The 17,729-nt window shown below is 46.7% G+C and overlaps 6 protein-coding genes across 6 annotated transcripts; 5 read left to right on the top strand and 1 right to left on the bottom strand.

Annotated features, from left to right (window-relative positions):
* Positions 1 to 15: 15 nt before the first annotated feature.
* GGS22DRAFT_90304 (ABC1 family protein) lies at positions 16 to 2,494 on the bottom strand. Its single transcript, XM_047968378.1, has 3 exons — positions 1,782 to 2,494; positions 227 to 1,711; positions 16 to 168 (listed from the first exon to the last, which is right to left on the bottom strand). Exons 1-3 carry the CDS (start codon positions 2,325 to 2,327, stop codon positions 124 to 126), a joined length of 2,076 nt encoding a protein of 691 aa, XP_047821729.1. The 5' UTR covers positions 2,328 to 2,494; the 3' UTR covers positions 16 to 123.
* Positions 2,495 to 2,672: 178 nt separating this feature from the next.
* On the top strand, positions 2,673 to 4,536 carry GGS22DRAFT_154514 (cytochrome c/c1 heme-lyase). The gene is made up of 3 exons (XM_047960050.1): positions 2,673 to 3,006; positions 3,073 to 3,773; positions 3,835 to 4,536. Exons 1-3 carry the CDS (start codon positions 2,917 to 2,919, stop codon positions 4,091 to 4,093), a joined length of 1,050 nt encoding a protein of 349 aa, XP_047821728.1. The 5' UTR covers positions 2,673 to 2,916; the 3' UTR covers positions 4,094 to 4,536.
* Positions 4,537 to 4,645: 109 nt separating this feature from the next.
* Positions 4,646 to 5,406, top strand: GGS22DRAFT_154513 (uncharacterized protein). The gene has a single exon (XM_047960049.1). It carries the CDS (start codon positions 5,118 to 5,120, stop codon positions 5,328 to 5,330), a length of 213 nt encoding a protein of 70 aa, XP_047821727.1. The 5' UTR covers positions 4,646 to 5,117; the 3' UTR covers positions 5,331 to 5,406.
* A 312-nt stretch (positions 5,407 to 5,718) lies between these two features.
* GGS22DRAFT_197834 (uncharacterized protein) lies at positions 5,719 to 8,315 on the top strand. The gene is made up of 2 exons (XM_047966043.1): positions 5,719 to 7,195; positions 7,248 to 8,315. Exons 1-2 carry the CDS (start codon positions 5,832 to 5,834, stop codon positions 8,092 to 8,094), a joined length of 2,211 nt encoding a protein of 736 aa, XP_047821726.1. The 5' UTR covers positions 5,719 to 5,831; the 3' UTR covers positions 8,095 to 8,315.
* A 460-nt stretch (positions 8,316 to 8,775) lies between these two features.
* GGS22DRAFT_154508 (amidohydrolase family protein) lies at positions 8,776 to 11,309 on the top strand. Its single transcript, XM_047960048.1, has 3 exons — positions 8,776 to 9,692; positions 9,750 to 9,802; positions 9,869 to 11,309. Exons 1-3 carry the CDS (start codon positions 9,037 to 9,039, stop codon positions 10,633 to 10,635), a joined length of 1,476 nt encoding a protein of 491 aa, XP_047821725.1. The 5' UTR covers positions 8,776 to 9,036; the 3' UTR covers positions 10,636 to 11,309.
* Positions 11,310 to 12,308: 999 nt separating this feature from the next.
* On the top strand, positions 12,309 to 14,616 carry GGS22DRAFT_154505 (uncharacterized protein). The gene is made up of 5 exons (XM_047960047.1): positions 12,309 to 12,712; positions 12,766 to 13,014; positions 13,074 to 13,736; positions 13,811 to 14,309; positions 14,590 to 14,616. The coding sequence occupies exons 2-4, from the start codon at positions 12,939 to 12,941 to the stop codon at positions 14,218 to 14,220; spliced, it is 1,149 nt and encodes a 382-aa protein (XP_047821724.1). The 5' UTR covers positions 12,309 to 12,712; positions 12,766 to 12,938; the 3' UTR covers positions 14,221 to 14,309; positions 14,590 to 14,616.
* The last annotated feature ends 3,113 nt before the right edge of the window (positions 14,617 to 17,729 follow it).

The following is a 17,729-nucleotide window of genomic DNA, read 5'->3' as shown; positions in this document are numbered from 1 at the left end:
TGAACGTCCGTCTATGATTAAAAACGATTCTCCTGAAGAGTGGTATTGCTCCCGAATTTATTTCCATCTATCAACGCCTGTGTATGCAATTATTCTATGTCTATCCGTGCTCGTATCCTCGAATTAAATGTTCGGTGATAATAGATCGTATTTTACACATCTCTCCACCTGCACCAACTGTTAGTATCGGGAATGTATCGGGAGTGGCGAGAGAAATGAAACTTACGTCTTCTATACTGGCTTGCATGAACCGCCTGGCTTCTAGTCCTGCCCAAACGAATAACATGGAGAAATCACCCCCCTTCATCATCTGAGCTCCGCCTTGCGCACCTAGTTGTCTAAGAATTGGTAATGAACTGCTTAGTAGGTCCACGTTGGGATCAAGGCTGCGACCGATCCCCTCCAGAAGCAATATGCTGATCACAACGTTGACGAAGTCGCCTTCTAATCTCACGTGATGCTGACGAACCATATCAAGAACTTGCTGTAGAATGTCGCCGATTTTGACATTGCCTAGAGCGAGAGTAGAGCTTTTCACATTTAAGACGAGGTGTTGCATTTTTAATGCAAATACTTCCTCATCAATAACCGCATCAGGCTGTCGGCAGCGTTCGCACATGAGATGGCCGGCTTTATATCCGTCGAATTCGGCGATGGCCCGGAAGAGGTCTAAGAAGTTGCGGCGGTTTACCGCGTTGAGTTCTGTCACAAGCCCGGTGTCGATGAAGATGAGCTGTGGCCTAAAACCTTCTTGGTCGATCTTTTTCAGTTCTGCCTCCCAAGCTGCAGAATCTCTTCGCTTGCGGAATGGACGTAGTCGTGCAAGTACCTGCTCGGTAACATCGGGTTGATCTTCGGGATGAAGTTTATGACCATTGCCATTAGATGGGTGACGCAGACTTAGGTTTGGTTGATACGCTTGATAAAAGCGAACCATTATATTTCCGGGATGTAGGTCGGCATGAACAAAGTTGTCAATTAATAACATACGCAAGAAAGCGTCGAGGCCTTCCTGGGCAATATCTCTTTGGAAGACACCACCCCCATTTTCTAAGAAGTCAGCCAGGGGTATGCCCTGTGCGAACTCTTCAATCAGCACTTCTCGAGTTGTAAACTCGAGGTATGGGAATGGAAACCACGCTGTAGTGCGATCTTTGAAGTTTCTTCGAAACTTGGCTAAATTGGCAGCTTCAATACGCAGGTCAAGCTGCAGCTTCATCATCTCTCCAAATTGTGCGACCTCATCCGGCAAAGACAACCATTCAATGGTGGGTATGATATTGAGGACTGAGGCGAAGAAGTGCATAATTCGAAGATCACGCCGTACCGTACGCTCGACCTTTGGGTGCAAGACCTTGACGGCGACGTAAGAGGATGGAACCCGCTTTGGGACACTCTTCAGAACCGTATCCACCTTTCGGCGAACATTCCGTCGAATGTTGGTGCGAGTCTCTAGAACATCAACATCGCCTGGCGCTGCAAGATCTGGCTTCAATTTGGCTTTATACACCTGTGCAATAGCACCAACGCCCAGAGGAGTTTCATGAAATTCTTCGAAAATGTCTTCGAATCTTCTCCCGTCAAACGCCTTCTCGACTATTCTCATTGTTGCATCCAAGGAATGAGCGGGTGCATTGGAATGAAGCTTGGACATTATATCGCACATCGCGGTCGGGAAAATATCAGTCCTCGAAGCTGCCCATTGACCAAGCTATCCAAGGAGTACGTTAGTTTACTAGTCATCATAATCGTCGACATGCGTCATGTCAGCATTGACACACCTTGATAAAAGCCGGGCCAGCCGCCTCCATGGCCTTCACTAGGAAGTGATACCACCATAATGTACCCGACCTCTCGTTGTTGCGACCAGGCTGGCGACTCCCAATCCATATGGATGGGACAGCCAATATGACTGGTATGAATATGAAGACTAATTCAACAAATCTTACTCCAGTGCAAAGAGGCTCCCATATATAGAGACTAAGGAAGATGATTATTCTGTGGCCGAAACGGCTGAGGGGACCTGCATCATTATCGACGGTCTTCTTCAACTCCGCCCGTGATGCCTCGAGCATACGACCCTCGGCCGTCTGTTCCGTATCCCTGTCATCTTTTTCGGACAACTGGACGAAGGCCGCCGTTCCAAGAGCTACGTGAGTTGTAGCTCTAATTATCCTACCCCCGGACTGGGAATTGCGCCATGGTGTATTACCGAGAAGCCGGAATCGAAATGTCGAGTGCAATTGTCTAAGATTCGGAGAAGTCTTCGGAGCATGAAAGAAACATCGGCGAACGCAAAACCGGCCAAGTAAGATGACCGGTCGCATTTCTATTCACACCTATGATTATAACAAAAGGCAATTATTGATTGACATGATGAACGGACTCCTGCTATGCTAACGTTGGTAAGTTTCACGGCTGTTGCAGACAAATGTTTATGCCATTGATATCGTTGGTATTGTTGATATTATATGGTGAATCTTGTAGAATTGAGATCGCGTAAAGTCAAAGCACCCGATCTGTAAATGATGTGACGTAGTAGATTCGGCTTAGACCGAGGCCGGTAAAATCCCGGTACTTGCACGTGTAGGCATCGTAGTGAGATTAGGTAAGATGGGGTGACCGACATGTACCTAAGTATTCAGAAAATCATCACGTAATGGATTTTAGTGGTCCACAATTACATACTCGCGCCTTACACTGGCTCGATGCTTCTATCCGTCTCCACTGACTCAGCCTTAAAGAAACTGGCCGCGGCAAATAAAAAAAAAAGTTAACGAGTTAAAGACGAGAAAATCTGCGATAACCCCTCCTAAGAGAACAAAACGCCGTATACCCTCTCGGTCTTGATTTCCCGTCCTCTGAAATACTTATCACACCTACTTATTCCTCGTTCAACCACAATAGATCAAGGCCATGGGCTGGTTTTGGTCAGACGGCCTTCAGGCCAAACTCAACGAGCAAGCCGCATCACATCCTACTCAAAATGGGCCGCGATCCCCCCCTGTAAGTTATCCCAGAACCTAAATGATATGGATTATCCCAAAGTACTAACCAGTGCTCTCTGTATAGCCCGGATGTCCGATGCATAAACACCAGAAGTCTGCCGACGCAATAAATCCTTCAAGCTGCCCTGTGAAGCATTCCCCTGTCAATTATGAACCTGCTTCGGAATTCGGTGGATCTCGCTCCTATGCGAAGGGACGTAACGAACAACGCGATTTCTTAGAACAAGAGAGGGAGTTTAAGGAGGAGGTTAAGGAAAGAGTAGAAACCGACTCACAATCCGCGTTTTCGAAACTCAACCCTCTAAACTACATGTTCCGCGAGTTGTCACAAGAGCCCGCTCCCGATCAGACATACGCCCTTCCCACCTCGCGAGAACCATCATCCATCCCCAGAGGCGATGGTGACGGGAATTGGGAATATCCCTCCCCGCAACAAATGTACAACGCTCTCCTCCGCAAGGGCTACACAGACACAGACGTTACCGCAGTCGACAGCATGGTAAGCGTACACAACTTTTTGAACGAAGGTGCCTGGTCCGAGATTATGGACTGGGAGAGGCGATTCTCCGGTGGTCTCTACAAGGGCTGGCGTATGTGCAGTCGTGGTGAGCAGAACTTCTATAAGATGGTGAAGAAATACGGTTACGAAAAGGAGGTAAAGGATCTTAGTCCAAGTTTGGTCAGATTCCAAGGTCGACCACAGGATATGACACCTAAAGCAGCTATGTTCCAGGTCATGGGCTGGTTATATCCCGGTGCCTTCGCGTAAGTCAATGACACCGCATTCTCATATGTAGAGAATCACGCTAATACCCATTCACAATAGTACTGAGCCGCCTTTTGACCGGCACGATTGGTATGTAACCCGAGAAGTTGATGGCCAACGAAAAGAAATCCGGTATGTTATCGATTATTATTCCGGGCCACCCGAACCTACCGGGGAACCAGTGTTCTTCCTTGACGTACGACCCGCCGTCACGCCGACGGGAGCAGCTGAGAGGGCATTGCGATGGGGATGTGATGTATGGTGGAGAGCGATAGGTGGCGATGTGCGCGAGCGCGAGAAGCACAACAAGCCCAAGTGATGCGACAAATATATCGAAGACAAACGCAACCACAAATAAATGACGTCAATTGATCGCGGAGTTCGGACTTGCATTGCAGGGTGTATCAATAGGGGAGTTGGGCATGTTACGACGACACCTTGCGATGCATCACGAAGTACCTTTGTTTTTCTGTACCATAGTCTACAGATTCTACTATCTCCTCTTCGCCGGAAAGAGTGTCACCGGCAACGTGTTGAAATCGCGCTGTAAGCCTCACCAGCAAATGACCCGCTGGTCCGCCGATTAATATATAGACCGAGCTAACAAGCCGAAAACTACACTTAATCGCTATTGTTTCATAAGCACAACGATCGCGGCCGTTGTACCAAAGTGCCGCTACCTAGTAACATAATTATTAAATGTTAATAAGCCGGGTAAATTTAAGGTAGTTGGCGCTCGACTAATACATCTTGAGATCTCGTTCTAACCTAGCCGATTCTAACCGTACCTAACTAGAGAGAAATTGATCGCATATATATTAAATATGTCCTTATTATAGATGTGACCCTTAATATATTGAGGCTCATTCCCCCGCATATCATCCTTGGTTTGAGATTTGCGCGACGTGTTCAGATCCCACGACGATGTATCTCCACAGGAATGATCCTCCAACGTGTCCATTACGAGCCAGGAAGTAAGCCGCAGCAGCCCTTACATATTTAAACATAAGGTTGCTGCGGTTGCTTCATAGGTTACCATACGACCTTGCCTACCTCGCACCTATCTCTAAGATTGCAACTTCTGACACAACACACCCTTGTCAGTAGAATATAAACTCGTCAATTATCCAATCTAGTTAAATGCAAACAGTAAGTACCCAAAACCATCCCCAATTATCCAATCTAGTTAAATGCAAACAGTAAGTACCCAAAACCATCCCCAATTCCCAACAATGAGATATAAGTCATACAACCAAATTCAATTGTATGTGCCTATAATATTGACCAATTAGATTGATTTGGCCTCATTCTTCTAACGGCTCAAGACACGCTCTCGCGTCCTAATGCTACGACTAAACCTTCACAATCTATTAGAGTGGAATGTCGAGGGTCTGCTGGGTAGCTATAAAGCAACAACTTTAGATGAATTCTGGATTGGACTGTTGGCTTTCGAGGCTATCTTGATTACGAGCGTGCTCGGTCTTCGGGCCCTGGAGGCGATAGGCCGTAGAGTGCAGAAGTCACGGTGGAACAGATCCCGCGGTGTATTATTATAGACTCTAAACTATCTAGAAGCTTTTAAATGAATAACGAGATTACCCATGAAGAGCTTACTCCATAGGATACTTAAGACTCATAAACGCGAAGCAGACCCAAATTTATGGACGACGTGGCTCTAAGGCTGAATACGGAATTATAGAGCAAGAAATCGTTCGAGCGCTGTATTACTTGAAAAGGTTTCAGCGGTAGGTAGTGGCTGAGGGCGATCGAAGGCGATCGAAGGCGCACTGGAAAACGCCTCCGACGTCCGAGATGTTAATTCGCTATTTCTACTAATGTTACACACTGACGTGGACGTGGCTTAGTTGTCTGCCTGAAGAATTTACTTGCGGGGTTATTTCCAGACAGGGCTCAGTTCAAGATATGTATTATTTGAAGGAACCTTGGAAGTCTTCGAAAGCTAGTTTTATGAATACCTACGTATTAGACCTACCTACCTCAGAGACAAGAAACGCAGCTATCTACCTACCTAGGCAGACATACAGTGGTTCATAACGATGGATGCACTCAGTATAACCGCTAGCATCATCACTATCCTCCAATTATCCTCTCAAGCCGTCGGCTACATAAACTCAGCCTCTGGCGCGAAGGAACATAGGAAAAATCTTCGTGAAGAGTTAAGATCATGTGAATCCATTCTCAGACAGCTTAAGGATGAATCCGATGACTCTGAGGAAGGTAAAGCATGGTCAGACACGATTAAGGTCCTCGAGAGCCCTGATGGACCACTGGGTCGATTATCGATTACCTTAGACAAAATCGTGACCAAGCTTCAGCCCAAAGCTAACGAGAACAAGCTATGGCAAAGTTTGAAATGGCCTTTCGGCGAAAAGGAGATAGGAGAGATTATCGCGGCTATTGAACGCGAAAAGTCTCTCTTGGATCTGGCTTTGGCTAACAACTCCCGGAAATTAATACAGGGAATCAAGAAGACTTCAGAGGAAAATGGGAAACGGCTTTTAGAGTTAACACGTGAACTCGAAAAAGGCTCAAGGGATACTAAGGCAGACATTTCAGGATTAGAGGATCGTATGCAGTTCATTCAGGATTCGCATGAATGCCTCCACGATGACCTAGGAAAACTTCATCGTCATGACGACGATCATGAATTCCACCTGTTCCTTAATTGGTTGGCCAAAAAAGACTATTCCATGCAACAAAACGACTTCATTCGTAGGAGACAACCAGGAACGGGACGGTGGCTCTTGGATTCTACGAAGTTCCGGGAATGGGTAGATACTCCGACGACGACCCTCTTCTGCCCTGGAATGCCAGGCGCCGGAAAGACGATCCTTACATCGATTGTTGTAGACGAACTTTCACGTCGGTTTGAAAATGATAATGACATCGGCGTTGCGTATATTTTCTGCAACTTTCGACAACACGATGATCAGCAGGCTGAAGACCTTCTCGCAAACTTACTCAAGCAATTACAACAGTTTAGGCCTTTACCTCCTAGCATGAAAGCTTTCTACCAGAGATACAAGAATATGAACAGAAAACCTTGCCTGAACGAAATATCAGATGCTCTCCGGTCAGTAATGACGACATATCGAAGGGTATTTATAATTATCGACGCACTCGACGAGTGTCAGTCATCTGATAGGTCTGAAGAGAAATTCCTGGCCGAGGTCCTTAAACTTAAGAATAATGGGACTGCGAATGTCTTTGTTACCTCGAGACTAATCCCAAAAATCGCCGCTAAGTTTGAAGGTGCCATCTCACTGGAGATACGGGCAAGTGATGATGATGTAGGTAGATATATCGATGGACAAATTACCCGACTGCCAGGTTTTGTGGTTCGTCATGACGAATTACGGAAAGAAATAAAAGCTGGCATTGTTGAGTCTGTACAGGGAATGTAGGTTACCTGATTCTTTTACATCAAAGTAAACATGCTGATCGACTTTCAGGTTCCTCCTTGCTCAGCTCCATCTTGATTCCTTAACTGGGAAGAGGTCTCCAAAGGCTGTGAGAACCGCTCTCGCAAAACTGTCCACGGGTTCCGAGGCATATGACTATGCTTATCAAAGCGCAATGGAGCGAATCGAAGGGCAGGGACCAGACCGACGAGAACTCGCTAAACAAGTTCTATCGTGGATTATATATGCAAAGAGACCTCTTACTACAAGGGAACTTCGATACGCTCTTGCAGTGGAGCCTTGGGAACGTCAAATGGACGAGGAGAATCTACCGCAAGTTGAAGACATGGTTTCGGCATGTGCTGGCCTGGTCACGATAGATAAAGAAAGCGATATCATCCGACTGGTTCATTATACAACACAAGAATATTTTGAACGGACGCAAGAGAGATGGTTTGCAAATGCCGGGTCCGAGATTACAACAGCTTGCATTACCTATCTTTCATACGACGTCTTTGGAAGCGGGCCTTGCGTATCAAGAGACGAATTATTCGAGCGACTAAGGATTAATCCGCTCTATAGCTACGCTGCACGATTCTGGGGGTGTCATCTAAGGTCGGCTCCAATTACCTGTAATGGATTGATCGGTTTCATCCAGAAAGGACCTTATGTCGAGGCAGCTGCACAAGTCTTCCCAGGATTCCAAAGCCACAGTAAGGAGGAATTTCCAGACCAGAACTCTACAGGCTTACATCTACCAGCACGCTTTGGGACCCTGGAAGCGACATGTGCTTTTGCTGAAATGATGAAAATCCTGGATTTACCAAACTATCCACGTCAATCACTATTATTCACGCCACTGCTAGAGAACATACGAAAGTTACCAAGTCCCTGCTAGATGAGGTAAATATCTGCATTGCTAGAATAGTAGCCTATAAAGGTCAAGCACTATCAGCCAAGGCAAGCATGTATCACTCACTTACTACCTTAATGAGATGCTGTTGGAAAATAAAGCAAATATAAATATAGCAGACGACGAGGGCAGAACACCCTTGTGTCATGCTACATTGAGGCGAAACGAAGCAATAGTACGGTTATGAATCGGGCGCTACCTAGATATATGGCGCTATTCATCGTGACCATTACGGCTAGAGCTCTTTATTATACGCGACCACATCAGGTTATATTCGAGATTAACGTTACCTAGTACCTATCGCTAAAGCTATCGGTAATGGACCAGTGACTGAATGATTAGTGAAAGCTGGAGGTCTCGAAAAACCCTCTAGGAATAACGGAGACATCCTCCATGGTGTCTATTTCCTGGAGCGAGAATAACATGTTAGCGTTGGTGGCTTCGGTCGTCGTGTGGCTTTAGTGGCGAGGTCTCCGGATCGGAAATGTGGGTACGGAGGTCCATAGTGGCTTCTCGGTCGTGGATATGCGGCGAGCGGGCAGCTCTATCAATGGTTGGGTAAAGAGCTATCTCGGGGCAATAGCGTTCAATTAAATCCGTACTTTCCATTTCCTCTCGGTCTTTATGGGGATAAATCAATTACCCAATCGGAAGTCGACGGTGGGATTACGGAGTTAGTTTTAATCGCGAAATGCATTGCTTACGTACAATCACATTGTCGCGAAAGGGCGACACAACCCCCCCCTTTGCCTAGCCCGCTAAGCTGAAAATGGGCTGACTAATTGGTCACATCTCGTATACGACGATGAATACTCCTCTTTATAGCTTTATTAACCCTAGGAATGTACTCAAGCTGGAAGTCTGACCACGAAACAATTGTCTACTAGCTAAACCATCTTCCCTAAATCGCTTTTAGAAATCAACAATATGTCTACGGCTACTTCAAGCTCCATTCTTCTTTCCGGAGGAACTATCATAGCCTTTAATGAAGAGGCCGGGTCTCTGGAGGTAATTCGAGATGGCGCGCTGCTAGTTACCGACGATCACATCTCAGGGATCTATAATACTGCACACCCCAGCAACTTACCAGAGAACACGGAGATCGTTGACTGCACACACAAGATTATCTCCCCTGGTTTCGTCGATACCCATCGACATGGTTGGCAGACTGCTATAAAAACTCTGACGGCTAACACAACATTGCCTGACTACATGTTCCGATATGCAGCGGGCAATGCTTCGGGTTATTATACAGCTGAAGATGTGTATATCGGACAACTGGCAGGGCTCCTGGAGGCTCTCAATGCCGGCGTGACGACTTCGCTTGATCACGCTCACCATATCTGGTCTAAAGAAACATCAGAAGCCGGTCTTAAAGCATGTGACGATAGCGGTGCCAGAGTTTACTGGAACTGTGCTTTCAGTGGCACGCCGACATATCCGTGCTCAGAGCAGATTGCCGACTTCAAGAAATTTGCAGAACCGAGGGCCTCATCGAATGGTTTAACAACCCTTGGCGTCGCCTACGATGGATGGTCTTTTTCCCCGCCTGAAGATACTAAGGCGGTGGTTGCTTTGACTAAGTATGAAATAACGTCGTCAGCTCAGCTCTTATATCGCGACTAATATGAAGAAAAAAGGGAGTTAAATATTCCAGTTTTAACCGCGCATTACCTGGGTGGTCCATGGACGGGTACGTCTGGACATAACATACGCCTCTTACGTATAATTTCGCGGGGAATACTGACTCTTTCTCTAGGTGAAAACATACCCGAGCTTCTCCAGACCCTTGGGCTCCTAAACACGGACATGGCCGTAGTCTTGTCGCACGCCATGGGAATTACGCCCACGGTAGCGGCTATCCTTCGCTCAACCAACCAGTTCATCTCGATTACGCCTGAGTCGGAACTGCACTACGGGCATGGGCATCCAAACTCGCATCAGATCCAGGACCAGGCTTCTCTCGGAGTCGACACGTTCCACACCTTCTCGACGGATCTGTTAACGCAGGCCCGGATCTGGCTCCAGCGCACAAGAGCCAGGCTTTATGACCAAGTCCTCGAGAGGTGGGAGATCCCGAAGAACAACCCCATGTCCGTTAACCAGGCATTCCTCCTGGCGACCCGACAGGGCGGGCTGGCACTCAGACGGCCGGACCTGGGCGTGATCCGTGTTGGCGCGAAGGCGGACCTGGTCGTTTTCGACGGCCGGACCCCGGGAATGCTGGGGTGGCGCGACCCCGTCGCCGCAGTGATCCTGCACGCGAATGTTGGGGATATTCAACACGTGCTAGTGGATGGCAAGTTCAGGAAGCGCGACGGGAAGCTGACTTTCGAGAATTATGACTCCGTCATCGACCGCTTCCTCGCGAGCGCGGAGAGGGTGCAGAAAGCTGCCATCGACCGCCCCGACCCTGTGATCGAAGGCCGCTTCTGGGGTGGTTGCCCTTATGGCCTTGCTGCGGAGGTCGATGCGAGCCGAGGTTCCGGTACTGGGTATGGCAAGCAGTTCCTTCACAAGGATTAGGTGTATCTAACAAGTGTTCTTCCTGAAATCTACTCTATGCGAAGTTATCTGATTAGATTGACTTGCGTCGCTTAATCGTGTTCATGCGTACGCATTGTAAGTTTACCTAGCAGTGTCATTTCAATGTTGTTACAACCCCATGGGAAAATCATCGGGATACTTCCGATATCAATCATATTAATTCGCGATCTCAGCTCGGTAAGGGCACGTCCTCGGATGGCGTGAGGGACATACGGGAAGGTTTATCGATGAGATTCGAGGCTATATTCGACGAGATATATGCTGTCGTGAGCCTCCATGACAGTCATTTCGCTGTAATTACAATATTCTCATTACTTTTGGAGGACCTCTCTTACGGTCTGTTTCATGCCCTAGAAGCCCGACTCGAATTTCTTGTTTTCGCTCCCGGAGACCAGGAATAGGTGGGCATAGGTGGAACCTAAACCACATGTCTATAGAAATTTCCCCGTCCGAGCGTAGGGTTCAGTCAGGGGATAATCTTTGGTTTGGGATTTTTGATGTAATCTTCGATTGGTCAGATGAATGTTCTATGCCCTAGGTGAACCACTTCCGATTCCGGTGTCATACGAACCGCTGCTGATATTGAGGAGGTGATCGACACGAACTAGGGAATTGGGGGGAGTTAAGGTGAGGAATAAAATGTCCAATTGGCCTAATTACTGCCCTATATTCTAATAAAGAAGGGATTTTCGTAAAATGTCCTGGCACACCTAGTGGCGATCTGGCGATCAAAAGTCCTTCTTGTTTGCCCATGAGTTGACACTGCTTACAAGGTGCATACCGACCTACCTATACAAGTTCATCCTTCATCCTTCATCCTTAACCTCTTGATAGAGTCGAATAAAAGATTCACTTCTGTATGTTGGTGATTGCAGAAATAACGCCAATCAAAACTCAGATCACGATGATAAGACATAACAACGATATGGTAATCCTGAGAAATGGACTAGGTTAGTTGGTACCAAGAATGTAACGCCGTGATATTGTTTTAGATGATACGGCCTGCAAGCTAGGACCAAGTCCATGGCTATCGGCCGGTACCTGGTCCTTAGCGCATACGCTAACAATTTTAGGGCCAGGAACCCCTGAACTTTACCTTTACGTAAATCCGATTAGTTCTATTGGAGGGGGAAGCTTACAAGCAGATGTCCAGAATATTCCCAGGCTGCTAGGTGCGCCGTAGATTTGCCCACCATTCGCCTCCATACCATTCGCCTACCATTGCCTGTCTTTGTCCACCATACACCGACAGAGATACCGGACCGTGTGCCACCTATCCGAAGAGTCGGGGCTGGTAAGATATTACAATGACGTACGGATTCATGCGAAGATGTTCCTGGTCAAAAAACCCCAGGATTTTTGTGATGAGAACCTTTACAGCTTGTCGTTATCAGCCCAGCATGCACAAATATCCGCTTATCACACTACATCATCACTAAAAGACGCTATTGATTACCTGTCAACACGTTTAGTCTACCTTAGTCTATGAAATGTCCGTCACAGGAAACAGTTTGCGTGGTAACGAGGAGTTTTATCCATTTATGAAATAAACTGATTCTAGCTGGAGATCGAAGTTGCATTTGGATGGATAACCTGGTTTACTTGGAGAATATCAGTGGTAAATGCCGCTCAGACCCAATCGGGAAGACCCCCATCTGGGCTTTAGTCGGTCGGGATGCCGGAGCCAACTCGTCCCATCCGTCCATTCTATGCTCGATGTGGTCTAAAGCCTACCAGGTTGATTTGATTACCACCTGGTATGTGACTGGGCAGGCATTATTATTCTAGACTCCTGGAGCGACTATCAGTCAAATACTTCGACATTAACAGAACACTAAATAATTCAACTATTTTAAACCTGAATTATAGTTCAAAAGGACACTCGGTTTTAGATCGAAATTCGATCACGAAATAGGCAGGAGAGCAAGGGGTCAAACTCCAGAATTGATTATAGGAAGGGGGCTTGCGGCTTCAAACTAAATCGGCTGACGTTCATTCTAATTACAAGATGCTGTCAGAAGTGGATTGAGTGGGCCGCTAAACTACAGATATCATCGTAAGTCGTCCTGCTTATTTGTTCCCACTACACTTACTTATTAGTATGTAAAGCTCGCCATCGAATATATCGCCTGGTACAGCGGCGCGCTGTAGGCATCTGAACCTTCTCTCACAGCGATGCTATATTATAATATCACGACAAGGGCCAACTCTAATAAAGAAGCCACCATCGAGAAAATCGTTCGGCGCGCTCAGCTCACAAGAGCACCTACATACCCCCCAACATGATCGAGCTCGGCCGGGATGACTACAATGTCTTCGCCAACCGAGTACTATGGTCCCTCTTCGCAGTCACAACTGGTAAGCTCCCATACCCCTCTATTCGCAGAGCACTCTTCTCACAGTAACCCCTCCTACAGTCGTAGTTGTGCTTAGGGTAATATGTCGCCTACGGTACGCCCGTCTTCAGAGGATAGGGCTAGGGTTGGACGATTACATTACGCTCTTCTGTCTTCTTCTAAGTTTAGTGGTTACTATTCTTATCACAGTCGCAACTGAATACGGCCTTGGAAAACACGCATACGAATTGGATGACGACCGGAGGAGGATGGCGTTGGAATATAACGTGATCATAAACGCCATCTTGATATGGCAATTCTCACTACCCAAATTTGCGATCATCGCCATTTTAAAGCGCATTCTTAACTATGGAACGAGGACGGCGGTTTTATTTTGGACCCTCGGTATTACGTCGCAAGCCTGCTTCTTCGCCGTCTCCGTTTGGTGGTTTAAACAATGCGACCCGGTAGAGTTCGGGTGGGACAAGAGAATTAAAGGGGGACATTGTGCGGACGTCAGCATCATGATTAACCTGGCTTACTTTACATCGGCTTACTCGGCGTTCCTCGATATCTTCTTCGCCTTTTACCCGCTACCTTTCATTATGCGCCTGAATATGCCACTACGAAGTCGCCTCGGCGTCGCCTCAGCCTTGAGTCTTAGCTCACTCGCCTTTGTCGCGTCAGTCATTAAACTGTCAGCGCTCGGGGAAGCCTTCTCGATATCCGCAGAAGATCCAACATGTAAGTTCTTAACTTATCTATCTTGGCGACGATGGTTTACTATCGGCTAGTCAATGCTTACAAAGTTGGTTTAGTTCCCGTTCCATATCTTGACATTTTAGGAATGTCAGAAGGATATATTTTGATAATCTGTTCCTCGCTGCCTACTCTTGGACCTCTCCTCCGAGCAGCGAAGATAAAATTAACGAGTCACGATCTTGGCACCAACAAATCCGGTGTCCGTATCGACTCCAGCATTCATAGTTTACACCACAACTTTGAAAATACTAATGGGCAACGACATGCGAATGGTACCTTCGAACGTTCAATTACTGGGGGGAACGCATCCAGCAACGATGCTATCCCGCTAGTTTTATCACCCATGCCAGCAGCGACCTCTAGCGTGAAGGATTTTGGGATACAAAAGACGGTGGAGGTTTCCATGACTTCAGAGCCCGCCGACCCTGGGTCACAACCCCGGCAACATAGCGTTCGAGTATTCTGAAATTTAATACGAGAAACCGTGCCATTCTTTCACGGTTACTGGCATGATAAAAATGCTGAAAACAGTTAAAGGGGGGCTGGAATGCATAGGTAGTAATTGCAAAATTTCCCTACAACCCCAACTGCTACGCCGTCCATTTTCGACTTTCATCTGATGAACAATTCTCTATGTACTAGACTGTCTATACCGAGGAAGTGCTTTTTAAGACTACACGTGCTGAAAATCGCCGAATAGTCCCCCACAGTTGTGATCCACATCATTGGATATTTATTAATCGTATTTTTTTAATATTAATTTCCATTCGAAATCAAGGAGTTTTGGAAGCACTTATCATCTCTACTTCTCTTGGCCTGCTAACCCCTGCTCAAGTCCAGGCTCTGCTGCTAGCATTTCCCCTGCATAAATGCCTGCAGAAACCACGCGCTGTTTGACGCGAAGAGGCTTTCCGGCATAGCGTGAGGGGATTGTAGCATTTTACAGAACGGGCAGGGGTTGGCTCCCCCAGATTTCCCTCGCCCAGCCGGCCAAGATGACGCGGTGTTTGATGATGCACAATTTTATTCAACATTGACCTGGCAGTTAGTTATCGATGGCATTATCGCACAAAAGAACGGCGCCATAGCCACGTGCCACGTGGATGATGATATGGAATCCGCATTACACTGCAATATCGCCTATCATAAGCGACACGAAATATTGAAATTATTGGGAAGATACCAGGCATGATACAGCCTCATCTACGTGGACTTCTTACTCATTCTAGACACTCTTACCGGTGAGAACGGATCGGGTATATAGAGAAGGTAAGACAGCAATGGTGTAATGGAGCAACGGCGAATTGATTTGGTGATGTATGTATTTCATGAAATCTTGGTTGATCGCTCTGGGGGTGAAGCCGGACGTGATCAGGTTGTACATACGCATAGTCGGTGCACTGCTCGTGCGCAGAAAGCAGACCAATCATTATAGATGGCCTCACAAAGCCACAAGTTCTGCGAAATCATTTACTGAAATGCCAGTCTAGACACATGAGGGGCCTATCACCGAGATACAGTACCAATAGCGCTAACGTGAATACTACCTTAACTCGTGATAGGAGACCCGATTCGTACAGGTAGGGCTAACAGGCATAGTCAGGAAGTGGGGAGTGGAGGCGATTTAGGTAACAAATAATAACTGAACTAGCAGACCGCGTAGTGGCTGATAGGCGTCTTAAGATGGTCATGCTGTGGCTCTAGCCCTCTGTCGTTATTTTTGAGATATCCATAATATAAGAATCTTAGATGTGCATGTGGTATGCAAATCTGAAGATACGGGATTCGATCGTTAAGGAGATCAAAAATGTTCTAAGGAGAAATAGAATAATAAATATTTTCTAACCCTAGCACACGGTCCGCTTACGGTGCACTCCCGACTATGCGCGGCATTCCTATTTGTCGAACCAAACTTCACGATATCGGGACCGCAAAATCTGTCAGCAATAGTAGAGCGGCGCAGTGACTCCACTCGGAGGGTGGACGGGCTTCCTTCCAATTCGTCGCTACTAATTCCCGGGTCGCTAGTTCCCTCAGCCGTTCGCCGTCTACGCAGTACCGTAGATGACCGCTCAAAGGGAAATGTGAATGGGGCTTAGGGCTTAGATAGAGTAAAAAAATCAAGGAATTAAGGAATCAAGGTTCCTGGTCCCGTACGGACCGCATCATAAGTCGCCGTTCCGTGCAAACTATTGGATATCCGGAAGTATATAGTCTGATTCTCTTTCCTGATTGGCGCTGCTACGCTGTAGAAATAAATGCACAAAGGGGTCGTTGCTGTGCTATGACCCCTTTACGCTACAGCCGGTGAAAAATCCTCTAGTACCTGCATCTGCTTACTGCGGCTGCGCATATCTGCACCGTTACATTAGCAGAGTCGTAACCATCTACTCAGCACGACAAGATTATCGATTTCAATTGCTCCAAAAGTAGCTAATTGGTCTACTTTTCGTGATCCTGTATCTTGCGTGCATCTTGCGGCGTTACATCGCCGAATCAATACCGGAATTTCTAGTCCGGTGCCCCTGAGTTGACTTCGTTATTTAGGACTCGCAAGCCTCAAAGTTATAAGATGTAACTTAGTTCCTGCAATTATGACGATGTGAATTTTCTTTCAATTCTTCTGCCTACATGAACAAATATTCTTTCCACTCGAAACGGCCAATCAAACGGTATTCTGAAGTTTCCGCAGAAGAAAGCCGGCATCCTGCAACGGTTGAAGGACTCGCTCGGGGTCGTATTTTGCAGCTTTCTGCAGTGTTTTCACGCCTTATGCCCCGTAGCTGCCTAGCCAGCGCATCCTGAGAGAACAAAGCGTTATTCATAGACAAGAAGTTCTAGCGTCGGCGTTGTTCTTTGGCGAGCTTTGTCGCGCTTTCGGTAAACACCTTGAGCTCATATGCCACCGCCGCGTCATCTTCATGAGGTTGCTCAGTTATGAAATTCCATCCTGGACTTGGCATTAGGCGATCAAGGAAGATAGTGCTGGAAATACTTACAAGCGTAAGGTGTCTTCCTTAGGTCCAATTGATTTCCACCTCTGTCCTATCCGATCTGCACCATTATTGTAGATAGAGGTTGAATGCTTTACCTATAGGAAATTCCCAATTCGGGAGACCTAGGTTTATATAGTTTCGAGCCACCGCTTGTGGACAGACACAGAAATCGCAGGAGATACCTATTTGTAGTCGCCAAGGAGGCAATCCGCCTAATACAAGTTAGCATAAACTCCCAGAGAATTTTGGGCTATCTGCGCCTTTCGCCTTACTGGCGGTTTCCATTGCCTATGGTATTGACTAGTGAGGTGGGGGTGCCTTTCGTCTTTAGCACAATGGCTTTCACACGAATCTCAAGACTAAAAAAGCTGCTGATGAACTCGAGTCGCTTTGTTTCTAGATCTGTATAGAAGCTTCTGACAATTATGAAGAAGGGATGGGTACTGGTAAATATGCTAATATTCGGGTCCATTCCTATTGCTTTTCACTCTTCGGGGGTGGCGTCAAGAACTTCCTCACAGCTGAATGGGCCATACGTGAAGACCGTCTATCAAATGTTGATGTGAGAATATAACTGAATAGTGAATAACCTCGTAATTCAATCCTAGAATTACTGAATAGTTAAAGGCGAGATTGGCACTTGTAGATATTGCTAGCCCGTACTGAAGCTTGCGCCAACCCCCTCAAGGCCACTGTGGAGATCCGCGTCATCCTTGATTTGGCGTTCATGATAGTCGAATTGGCTAAAACAACATTCTCAAATGCGTTTTTTTTCTCAGCTAGAAATATAATGATATCGCAAGTACCTGATCTTCACCTTAAAGTTCTGAATGTTGTCCACTGCTAGTCCCTAGATGTTAGGAAAGAACGATATGCCACCTAGCTTATGTCATCAGGCAGAAAAAGGGTTACTGCAGTGTAAATACCTACCTTGTTATACCAATATACCTTCTAGCAGAAAACCAGATATGTTGACAAT

This window comes from Annulohypoxylon maeteangense (assembly GCF_022496945.1).
Source record: "Annulohypoxylon maeteangense strain CBS 123835 unplaced genomic scaffold GGS22scaffold_3, whole genome shotgun sequence".
NCBI classification, from domain to species: domain Eukaryota; kingdom Fungi; phylum Ascomycota; class Sordariomycetes; order Xylariales; family Hypoxylaceae; genus Annulohypoxylon; species Annulohypoxylon maeteangense.
Note: the sequence above shows the minus strand (reverse complement) of the source record. Positions and strands in the feature narration are given on the sequence as shown.